Source organism: Mustela nigripes, chromosome 9 (genome assembly GCF_022355385.1).
Source record: "Mustela nigripes isolate SB6536 chromosome 9, MUSNIG.SB6536, whole genome shotgun sequence".
NCBI lineage: Eukaryota > Metazoa > Chordata > Mammalia > Carnivora > Mustelidae > Mustela > Mustela nigripes.
Window position 1 is genome coordinate 74,168,225 of NC_081565.1, and position 12,282 is coordinate 74,180,506.

General features: G+C 34.9%; 1 protein-coding gene across 4 annotated transcripts in view; it reads right to left on the reverse strand.

Annotated features, from left to right (window-relative positions):
- VPS13A (vacuolar protein sorting 13 homolog A) overlaps positions 1-12,282 on the reverse strand; it is a 223,361-nt gene that overhangs the window by 109,829 nt on the left and 101,250 nt on the right. For all 4 annotated transcript variants that reach the window (XM_059411819.1, XM_059411818.1, XM_059411820.1 and 1 more), the window contains exons 27-32: positions 11,575-11,654; positions 10,297-10,356; positions 9,934-10,087; positions 9,117-9,233; positions 8,935-9,038; positions 852-1,019 (exon numbers count right to left, since the gene is read on the reverse strand). In XM_059411819.1, coding sequence (XP_059267802.1) covers positions 852-1,019; positions 8,935-9,038; positions 9,117-9,233; positions 9,934-10,087; positions 10,297-10,356; positions 11,575-11,654 — 683 coding nt within the window. The remainder of the gene's footprint in view (positions 1-851; positions 1,020-8,934; positions 9,039-9,116; positions 9,234-9,933; positions 10,088-10,296; positions 10,357-11,574; positions 11,655-12,282) is intronic.

Sequence of the window (12,282 nt, forward strand, 5' to 3'; positions counted from 1 at the left end):
AAAAAACTTATTTTCAGTAATTTTTGAGTAAAAGGTAAATATTTAAAAGTAAAAGTAAATATTTATTTATTTATAAAAATACATCAAAATTAGACCAAGGATGCTTGTTCTTTAGTATTTGTATATTAAAAAAAAATTAATGGCTATAGGAAAAATTCCACTGCAACCTCAATTTAAAAGATCACAAAAATAGCAACATTATTTATTTAGAATCAACTGATGGTCTAGTTTATACACCAAAATTTAGAGACAATATTTTTTTAAAAGTGAATACTTAAGTCAGAGAGACAGGTATGAAACTCAAAGGAAAAAATTATCAGCAGACAGCAAGGGAAAACCATAGGGGAAAATGACTATGAGAAGGAGAGAAAGAACTCAAACATCTCATGTGGTATCATACAAAGACTAATTCTAAACTCTTTAAAGCCCCAGATGATCACAGTTATAATATGCAAATGAAAATATAATTTCCATAATGTTTACATGAGACCAAAACAAACTTCAATTATATATTTAGTATTTTTAATTAGTATTATAAGTCAGGTAAAATGACTTAAACCAATCATAAATAAAATATTCAATTAATACATATAACAAATCCTATAGTATATACTGTACATATATTTAATACATTACTACGCATGTTTGAATTAACTGGACTATTCCTATTTGAAAATGATTTTATACAAATAACACACTACACATTTTGGTCAAATAAAGGATACCCAGAAAACTATGAAAAATCAGGAAAAAAAAAAAGTAAGGAATTTTTGCTCTTTACCCATGTCTGACATCAGGCAATTTCCAACTAGTAGGAAAAAAATTAAAAAAAAAATTATTAACATACTTACCAATATAGAATAAAGAAATTTTGTGACAAAAACTACTTCAATGCAACCAACAGTTAAATTAACTTGAATGTCAACCACATTCATATCTGTGTATGCAGAACCAGCAGTTGCATCCACAAAAGAAATCATTTTGAAGCTAAACACTTCTTTTCCAGTGATGTAAACAGCCTTAATGAGAGAAAATTCAACTGTCAAAATCCACTTTTGAAATGTGCTTTCAGTACAAAAATAAACACAAAGTAAAGAAACATACACACATATTTGGAAATCTTCCAGGTATTAAAGCCAACCAAGTGCAAATAGAGCAGTAATTCTAACACTTTTTTATTTGTTTTGTTTTATCATAGGCCCAAGGCCCAGTACAGAGCTCCAGGCAGGGCCCGGAGTCACAACTCTGAAGCCAAGACCTGAGCTGAGATCAGGAATTGGATGCTCAACTGACTGAGCCATGCAGGTGCCCCCAACCCCTTTGTCAGAACCTGTACTGCACAGTTTTTCAAACTGGAGATGCCGGCTTCCTTTGTGGATCATTTATCAGTTTAGTAGGTCTGGCCCAACATTTTTTTTAGTGGGGAAAACTGAAGAAAAATGATCAGACTATACATTTTCATTTAGTGCGTATACTTGTATATGAGAATTGCCATGTGAATATGTTATTTGGTCACTATAAAAAGTTTGAAAAACACTGCACCTCTGCAACTTAATGAAACCTACTTCTCTTGATTTGAGATATGTGAATAGGCTTTTCAGATTCTTCCAAGAATCTCCTCCCGTCACTATACTTCTCTTACAATTCTGCGAAGGGTGAGCTCACCTGCTGAACAAGACTTACCTACAGCAGTTTGAAATCTCAAGTTCTGCAATACTAGTGAAAAATGGCAGAGACAACAGCACAAGTGAAATATCAAAAGTATTTTAGAAGTGGACATATCATCAACCAATTTGGTTTACAGCTTTCCTGACCCTCCAAAATGCTAGTAGGCAAAAAGGCTGAGGTGTAAGATGAGGTTGAAAAGAGTCTACAGGAGCTCTGCTTCTGTCTCAGATGTAGAAGGCCAGGGCAGAGGCCCATTCCAAACCTTAACAGCAACCACGACAACCACAAAGAACCAGATAAACTATAAAATCATAACTTTTCTTAAAAACCATTAGAAATTGGAGGCTACAAGCTAAACAAGCAGTCTAAAATCTAAGGATTAAAAAAGTACCTTCAGGAGAGACAGAATACAAGCACTTGAGTTTACCTGTGTTAAGGGGAAGGATAAAAAGATGCCAGGTACCATACAAGCTGGATAAGGAGAATTCAGCTAAAATGGTAAAGGTGGGCTATGGACTAATTAGAGATACAGAATCTCTGGCAGATACAGACCCTGAGAAGAATTCACTCCCAGTTGCAAGGACTTCACTGGAAGCTCTTTACTGGGAGCTTAAGAGAAATAGTGGGGGCAGAGGAGAAGGAGAGAGAAAGCTTTCCTTGGTTATGACCCTGCAAGAGGGAGAAGTCTTCACTGCAAAATGAGCCAAAAGACTAGCGAAATTATTCTCTTCTCAAAACAGAACCTGAAGAAACTAGGAGAGGGGCGCCTAGGTGGCTCAGTTGGTTATCATCTGACTCTTGGGTTTCGGCTCAGGTCATGATTTCAGGATCCTGAGATCCAGCCCTGCCTAGGGCTCTCCACTCAGTGGGAAATCTGCTTGAGGATTCTCTCGTCCTCCCCTTCCCATCCCCCCATTCATACACTCAATCTCTAAAATAAAAAAATCTTAAAAAAAAATAAATAAAAATAAACCTAGGAGAAAGGCAATACTATGTTGCCCTCAGAAACAGGTGGGGCGCCTGAGTGGCTCAGTGGGTTAAGCCTCTGCCTTCAGCTCAGATCATGATCCCAGAGTCCTGGGATTGAGCCCTGCATTTGGCTCTCTGCTCAGCAGGAAGCCTGCAATCCCCTCTCTGCCTGTCTGCTGCTCTGCCTACTTGTCATCTGTCAAATAAATAAATAAAATCTTAAAAAAAAAAAAAAAGAGTTACAATTAAAAAAGAAAGAAAGAAAGAAAGAGGTGAAGGTACTGCACATCAGGGGCTAGGATAAAAGAAAACTCCTTCTACACCCCTGGGGAGAAACTGTCTAGGGGCCACAGTATTCTAGGTCACCTTCTCCTAGGGCAGGGAAGAATATTCTCTCCCACACAGAACTACCAAAGATATGAGTCAGATGCCATGGAAAAGAGGGCCAGATTCATCAAGAATGCCCCCCCCCCTTTTTAAAAAAAGATTTACTTATTTTAGAGAAAGACTGCATGCAAGTGGGGGGAGGGTAGAGAAAGAGGGAAAGAGAAGCAACTCCTTGCTGAGTGTGGAGCCTAACATAGGGCTTAATTTTAGGACCCTGAGATCATGACCTGAGCTGAAATCAAGAGTCAGATGCTTAACTGACTGAGCCAACCAGGCGCCCCAAGAGTGACCCATTTTAGAAACCTAAAGGAACAGGTGTGGCTAAGACTGAAACAGGACTGGGACAACTGACAAGCCTACCCAAAACACCTCTCCCCCAACAAAATACTCACCATCAAGCCTGAAGGCACTGAGGAAAAAGTAGCAGTAAACTATCATCAAAGAAACAGTCCAGAGTACAGAAAGAAAAATTTCTAAGGTACGGAAATAGAAGGAAGATCAAATGCAGAGCACAGAGCAGCATTCCAAGAGCAAAGTCCCCTAACCTAAGTACAAAATACAGCTGAAGGAATCTGAAGTAGCGGTGTAATGAAAGCAATCATTACACAAGAAAACTCAAGACAGTTCAGCTCTCATTAAATTGTCTCAACTTCTATGCTACAGCCTAGAGGAAATGTACCCATTATCAGACATAAATATTATTCATTTCAGTATGTGTCTCATACATGATCTCTCACATTTGATCAGTAACTAAAAAATACCACAAAAAGCAAGGAAAAACAAAACCCAGCAAATGACAAAGAAATCAACAGAATCAGGCTTGCCTGTAATAAAGATGTTGGAACTTTCAGGCAGTGAATTTTAGGTTCCTATGATTAATATGGTAAATGCTTCTAGTAAAAAAGGTGGAAAATATGCATGAACAGATGAATATCAGCAAAGAAACTGATAAAAGAAAGGAGAATCAAGAAAATATTAACAATTTTTTTAAAAAGCTTGGTAACAGAGATGAAGAGTATCTTCTACAGGTTAATACGTGGATTCAACAGAGCCAAGGATAAAAATCAGGGAACTTAAAAATAGCTTAACAGAAATTATCCAAACTGAAACAGGAGGGAAAACATGGGGAAAAGGTTGAACAGATGATTCAAAGGTTGCGGGAAAATACCTAACAAGAAACTACTAAGAATTTTTGGAATCTAAGAAGAGGAAGAACAAGGAAGGGACAGAAAAGGAAAAGGAGTGGGAGGAACGAGAACGAGGCAAACCAACTAGTTGAAAAGATAATGAAAAATAATGTAGACAAATCCAAGAAGCTCAGAAAATCCCCAAAATAACAAATATTAAAATATATGTACATACACCTAGACCCACCATATACAAATCCTGAAAGCAGTAAAACACTTGTACAAGGTACACTATGATTAAAAATATGTATTGTAAACACAAAGGAAATCATAAAATCAATGACAAACAATTAATCCAAAACTAGGTTAAATGAGGGAAAGACAAAGCAACCAGAAAACAGAAAATGATTAGAGAGAGAGCAAATTTCAAACCAACCATATCCATAACTGGATTTTTTTAAATGGCCCAGACACAAATTAAAAGTCAGGGATTGTCAGACTGGATAAAGTAGAACTGAAATACATGCTGCCTCTGAGAAACCCACTTTAAATACAAAGACAGATTAAAAGTGAAAGGATAGAAAAAGATACACACTCCAAACACCAATCGAAGAAATCTGGAGTGGCTATATTACTTCCAAAGAAGACTTCAGAATAAAAACAACTACCAAGGACAAAGAGATACTTCATAATCACAAAAGGGCCAATTAACGCAGAAGGCATAAAAATTCTATATATGAGATCAACATATGAAGCAAAAATTAAGATAAGTGAAAGGAGAAAAAGAGAAATCCACAGTTGAAACTTCAACAATCCTCCCTTAATGATCAACAGAACTAATAAACAGAAGATTGATAGCTTGAAGAATCCTATCAACCAACCTACATGCTCTGACATTTATGGAACATTCAACCCAGTGACACCCAGATAGACACAATAATTTCAATTGTACTTGGAGCATTCATGTTTTGTGGCCCATAAAACAAACACCACCAAGTTTAAAAGAACCAAACAAGTTTATTCTCTGACAACAGATTTAAACTGGAAATCAGTAACAGAAAGATTAAAGCAGTGTTTAAAGGAAAATTTATAGCAGTAAATGCCTGTATTAGAAAATAAGATCTCAAATCAATAATCTAAGCTTCTACCTTAAGAAATTAGGAAAAGAAGAAATTAATTCCAGAGCAAGCTGGAGGTAGAAAATAAAGAGGAGAAATAAAATGAAATTTAAAACAAAGAACACTTGAACTGAACCAAAAGCTGGTTCTTTCAAAAGATCAATAAAACTGATAAATGTCTAGTCAGACTGGTCCAAAAAAGTGAGAAAAGACAAAAATTAAAATTGTAAATGCTAAGAAAGAATCAGACTCAAAAGGCTACATACCACAGTATTCTATATATTTAATATTCCAAAAATGGCAACCTATAGGAACAAAAAAACCAGATTCCTAGATGGTAGGCTGGGGAGAAGGGATAACTAAAAGGGCAGGAGTAACTTTTGGGAGGAGAGATATCTAATCTATTATCCTTAAAGGTGTTGGAAGTTACACAACTGTAGGTTCAAAAAAACCCCAGGAACTATGCCCTAAAAAAGGGTAAATTTTACTAAATGTACAGTAAGCCTGGGTTTAAAAGGGAAAAAAGAAACCAGAAAAGAATTCTATATAAGGGTTACTGAGGCCCTTTATAGCCTTCCAAATATGCCAAGTACCTTTCTGACACAAACCCTGTAGAGCTGCTATTTCCTCTACCTGGAATGCTCTTTCCGCATCTACAATTGACTCAGATGTCATTTGAATGTTCAGAAAGGGATTTCCTGATAATCCTAATATTAGAATCACTATCATATTATCTTACTTTATTGGTTTTCAAAGCACATATCACTTCCTAATAACATTTTCTATTATTTAATATTTATTATTTACCTCAGAAGAGGGACTTCACAACTTTTATTGACTGTAATACTCCAAATATTGTTAATAGAACAAAATATTTTCCACAAGTCACCCAAGTGACCCTGTGACTGCCCCCACCGCTCCCTCCCCAGCCCCTGTAAAGCCCAAGTGAAGAAAAGAAATGTGCTTAAGACAGAGTTTAGAGAAGAGAAGATATATGGCAGAGGAGACACCAGGTGCAGGAAACAGATAAATAAAACTAAAAATGTGTATTTTTAGTAAAAATCTGTAAATTGAAAGGTGAGGTTCCCAACATTCTTCAACCATTTTGGCTCCTAGAATCCAGACTGTCAGACTTATATTTATAATACTTTTCTCAAAGGAAACCAACTGGTCTATGGGGAAAAAAAAAAAACCTATTACTCTCAATTTTTAAGGCCATAAAATTACTGTATCCATGCCTGATCATCTACGGTTACATTCAAAGTCCTTTGGACAGATAGAAATACATACTAGAAAATACATCTAGATATGTATTTATGTACAAAATATATACTAGAAATACATACCACTCAGAATTAACAAGCATTAGTAAGTGGGTAATTTTTGTAGACATTCACTTTTAAAACACTCTTCTATAAAAAGATATAAGAAACTAATTTACAATGATATCTTACTTCATAAGCATGTTACCTCAGCTAGAATCCCTCTCAGATTCCATGTTATTCCATATTGTTTATGACACACATAAATAACAATTGCCAACACAATGGTTCTAGGGTAAATAGAGGCTGATGAGTCAAGGAAAATTCAAATAATCTGAGAACTCCAGGTATCCTTTACCCAATATCCCAAAAAGCTGAAGGGTTAAATACATTATTAAATACATTATTATGCCCCATTCAGGGCACAATAGTGTGTCATGGCACAGTAATTAGGAAGCTTTGATGTGAGGCAAAATGTTGTCCCTCTAATTCCTTGACATGGCTCCAAACCATGTTACCAAACCAAGGCAGTTTATTTAAAAATCACGTACATTGGAGGGGTACCTGGGTGGCTCAGTCAGTTAAGCATTAATCAGACTCGGTTTCAGCTCAGGTCGTGATCTCAGGGTCATGAGATCAAGCCCTGCACTGGGCTCCATGCCCAGGAAGTCTGCATGGGATTCTCTCCTTTCCCTCTCCCTCCACTTCTGCTCCCTGGCCTCCCCTCCCCACCCCTGCATGCTCTCACTCTAAAATAAATAAGTAAAATCTTCTTTAAAAATCTAAAAAATCAGGTACACTGGAATCGAAGTCAAGGAATAGGGAGGAAAATGGGGATGGTGCAAGAAGACTGAAGTAAGAAACTTTTCATTTTGTAGCTTTTTGTAAATTGATTTTTTTTAACCTTATAGATGCATTAGTAGCAAAATTAAGAAGAAAAAAAGTAAATGCCTTGGGTTACATTATCAGTTCTATTACTAACTACTCATATGACTTTTAGTAGATGGGTTTATTTATGTGAGCTTTACTTCCTAGACAAGGAAAATAAAACAGATAATGTAGTTCTTAAATGCTTTAGTACTTTGTTTTTTTCTTAAATAAAAGCAATAGAAGCATATTAAAACCACGGCTTCCGAAAAATTTCTTGTTCCTTATTACTATGGACCATGTACATTTGATGGTTTGGCACTCTTGCTATCTCATGCTAGTAAGCCATAAGAAGAAAATATAATGAGTAAGAATTTTTATTTACAATAAAAATCAGGTCATCACTGTATTTCATTGGTATTATTGCCTAAGCCTATTCATTTATTTCCTTTCACACCCCAGACTCTAACTTCGTGACTCAAGAGGCACCTTACTTAGCCTTTTCTAATCCTACTATTTGATATTCTGTTCACTTTCTTAAATATACCATCTTACCTAGAGGCTCCAATGTACAAAAATTAGCCATCCAACTCTACAACAGTCTCTGGACCAAGAACCATACCCATCTTACACAAAGTACTAATACCTGCCCCTTGACCACTAGCCTTCCAGTTCAAAGGATTCTGTTAACACTGTGAACCGCTATACCACTGTAAGCACCCATAAAATAAACTTAAAAAATAATCTTATCTGTTCAGTCTGACTTTATAACCTCTGTTGTTGAAAGCTGAAATGCATCACAAGGTTCACAGTATTTGAAGGTAAGAACAAAAAGGAAAAAAAAAATGAAAAAGGCAATTTACTAACTGCCCCTCCTCAGCCCCCAACTCTGTTTAAGGAGCATTATGTAAACTTATTTATGAGATTCTTAATCCTCATTTTACAAAAAAGAAACAATTTCAGTTTAGGTCACTCACTGCCAAGAAACAGAGCTAAGATACAAACCCAATTATGCCAAACTCCAAAACCCATCCACTTAATAAGCCACATCACTAAATTCTGATAACTAATTTATACCTATGATCAATGTTTAAGGACAAGCATATTTATTTATTTTTTATTTTTTTATTTTTTCTGTTAGGACCCTTGGTTTGTTTTTTTTTTTTTTTTTACTTTATTTGATTTTTTATTTTTTTATAAACATGTATTTTTATCCCCAGGGGTACAGGTCTGTGAATCGCCAGGTTTACACACTTCACAGCACTCACCAAAGTACATACCCTCCCCAATGTCCATAAGCCCACACCCCCTTCTCCCAAGCCCCCTTCCCCCAGCAACCCTCAGTTTATTTTGTGAGATCAAGAGTCACTTATGGTTTGTCTCCCTCCCAATCCCATCTTGTTTCATTGATTCTTCTCCTACCCACTTAAGCCCCCAAGTCCTCATATCAGGGAGATCATATGATAGTTGTCTTTCTCTGCTTAAGGACAAGCATATTTAATGAGGTACTACTAAGTAATAGAAACAAATTCACACCTTTTTGTACACAGCTGTCTTATCAGAATCCAAAACAATTATATTCCTTAGCTTTGCATTAATTTCAGTCGCAGCAGGCCTCATAATAATCTCAGAATCAAGCCCTAAGGGAATATAAGGAAGATTAGATGGCTTTCTTTCATTTAGTAGTTCTGAATTTATTTTTTCTCAAATTTCATTACCTTCAATCTTAATTTCAGCAATGTTACGTTTCTGATCTTGAATAAAGATCTGTAAACAAGATAATTCTGCTAAAATCTGCAAGGTAATAATATCCTCGTTCTTGGGTAGTTTTAAAGCTGCAAAAAAAAAATTGTAAAACATAAGGAAAAAGTTTAGTAGTTACCTCACCACCCTTATAAAGTAACTGAAGTAGAAAAAAAATTAATAATACTAAAGGAAAATCTCATTTGCCATTCCACTGAAAGCAAGCAAGATATTGCCTACTTAATTAGGAATTCTTAAAAAAAAAAAAAAACAATCAAACCTAACAAAAACAAGGCCAAACTAATCAGACAAAACAAAAACGTTCCTACATGAGAATATCATTTGAAACTAAAAAATTAAAGTTATAAAATCACAAATCAATTGAGAGACAATGATTATGATATAATACTTCTCATTGTCAAACCTGCAACTTCTCATTACTTAAAAAGTATTTCATTCAAAAACACACTCTGAAATGATTCAAATTTTCTTAGTTCCATTCTTCTAATCTAAAATTATGATATTAAATTCATGATTTTAATTCAAATCAAATCCTAGCACTGTATAATATCTTGACTAAAGAGTAATACGACAAATAAAAGCCACATTTTCTTAACTGGTAATCACTTTCTTTAAGTATCATTTTCTAAAATTTACCTGGTATATAATAATCTTTCTAGATATTAATCTAGGCAATAGAATTCTGAAGCCAATATTATGCATGAATAATAAAGCAAAGGCTAATTATTGATCCACACGGTAAAAAACTTTGAAGCTGAATTTTAAACATACACATTTTTTTAATGACCTCTCCTTTGTCTTCAGTCTCTGCAACAGACACTGGGGCTGGTTTTTCTTCCAATTGTGGAAGTATATTATTAAAATAATTTATTGTATTCAGAAGTGCTTCGGTATGCAAATGAATATCCAAAGAGGAAAAATTCACCTAAAGAACAAAGCTGATTTTAGTAATTGGTCAATAAATACTTGTTTGCTGCTCAGAATAACTATCGTTTGTGGTATAAAAGACAGAATTTATAATATTCCATTTTTATCTTCAAGGATCATACAGTTCTAGTTATAAAACAGTTTTCATAATATATTTACTTAGAAATACCGTATCTAATTAAAAAATAAATAATTATTCACTCATACCTTAATCAGTTGCAGAGCATTGTTGTAAGCACTTTTCAAGTTGGGTAGATTCTTTTCAGCCTATCCAAAGAGAAAAAAAAAGCAAATCTGTTCAAGTTTCTCAGAAAGACATATAGTATATACAATTACAACTCCATAAGGGCCTTCATTATTCTTCCTCTGTGGGACAGAATTGTTTATCAAGTGTCCAAATACAGTGCATTATCTTTAGATCTAGAATGATTTTGTCATATAAAAGCTATTTAATGCATAAACAAAACCCCTAAAATATCTAGATCAATAATAGTAAAAATGGTCTTAAAAGCGATAAAATACTCTTTGAGCATCGCTATTATGATAAAGTATTTTTTTTTTAAGATTTATTTATTTTAGAGAGAGAACACACGTGACGGTGGGGAGGGGGAGAGGGAGAAAGAAACCTGAGCAGACTCCTCACTGAGACTGGAGCTCCATGTGGGGCCTGATCTCAAGACCCTGAGAACATGACTTGAGCCGAAACAGAGTCCAATACTTATCTGACTGTGCCACCCAGGCGCCCTATGATAAAGTAATTATTAAATTAATATGGCACTTTCATAAAAATAGGTCAATGAAAATATGCTATAAAGCTTAAGTAAACCCTAGTACATATAAAAACTTAATGAAAGATGAAATGAGTATTATAAATCAATAGAAAAGGAATAGAATCATTGAAACCAGGAAAATGAGGAAATTTCGGGTAATAGGCAAATAAAATGAAATTGTATTATGTCATAATAAATTCCATCAAGATTAAAAGGTTTGGATTTTGGCGCACCTGGGTGGCTCAGTCAGTTAAGCCTCCAACTCTTGATTTCAACTCAGGTCATGATTTCAGGGTCATGAGACCAAGCCCAGCTTCGGGCTCCACGCTCAGTGGGGAGTCTGCTTGAGATTCTCTCTCCTCCTCTCTTTGTCTCTCTCCCCCATCCCGTGCTCCAAATGCAGGCTCCCTCTCTCTCTTAGAAAATGAGACTTAAAAAAAAGTCTCGGTTTTTAGGTTTGGCTTTTTTTTTGTTTTGGTTTGGGTTTTTTGGGTTATCTGATGGAGGGGGAAAAAACTCCAAACTTCATGTCATTTCTACTTAGAACACAGGCTTATTTTTATTTATATTTTTATAAATTAAAATTTATTAGGATGACAAAACAAGAAAGCCTTAAAGTTTAGAAAACACATCACCATGAAGATTACGCTGAATCTAACTTATAAAACTTAGTTACATTACAGAAGTACATTTACCATACAAAGGAAGCACTTACCTTCACATATTCCAAGGTTAGCAGATCTTCCATAGTATTATCCAGTGTTGTAATCAAATAAATTGGTTTCTTGTTTGCACCTAAAAATGATTTTTTAAAATTACTTTCATGTAAAAATAATGGAAAATAAATATCAGCAACAATAATAAAAGAAGAATTTCCTGAATCAGTTCTGGGCCTTGAATTCTACCTTACCCAAGTGAGGTCCCTCCTCCTTTATTTTAAACTCTCAATCTGTAATTTCTCCCCACAATTCCCTACCCATCTCCTATGCCACAATGTGAAACAGTCTTATCCTTCTAAATTTTGATCGGAAGTAAGGTTAAAAATAAAAAGCAGCAATCAGTTAAAGAAAAAAGTGAGTAATTATTATGAACAATGAAAGGCCATGAAGAGAATTGTGGCCTTGAGTCACAGAAATGCCTAGAAAGAAAATCATTGATGCCCTGAAAGCCCATTATTTTTCAGAAGACAGATCAGGTATGTGATAAGAAACTAAGTTTTTCTGTATATTAGTTTAAATTAGAATAAACTCCATTGTCATATAATTTACTAGTTGTATTCTTGCTTCTGACCAAAACTTCAGAAAACAGTAGGAAAACTACTATAAAACAGCATTTGTATAAGGGCTTTAAAACTATCATCACCAAATTATTTATGGCTATTCTAAATCAGTATCTAGATAGTGGAAGAAAGGACTACAAATCA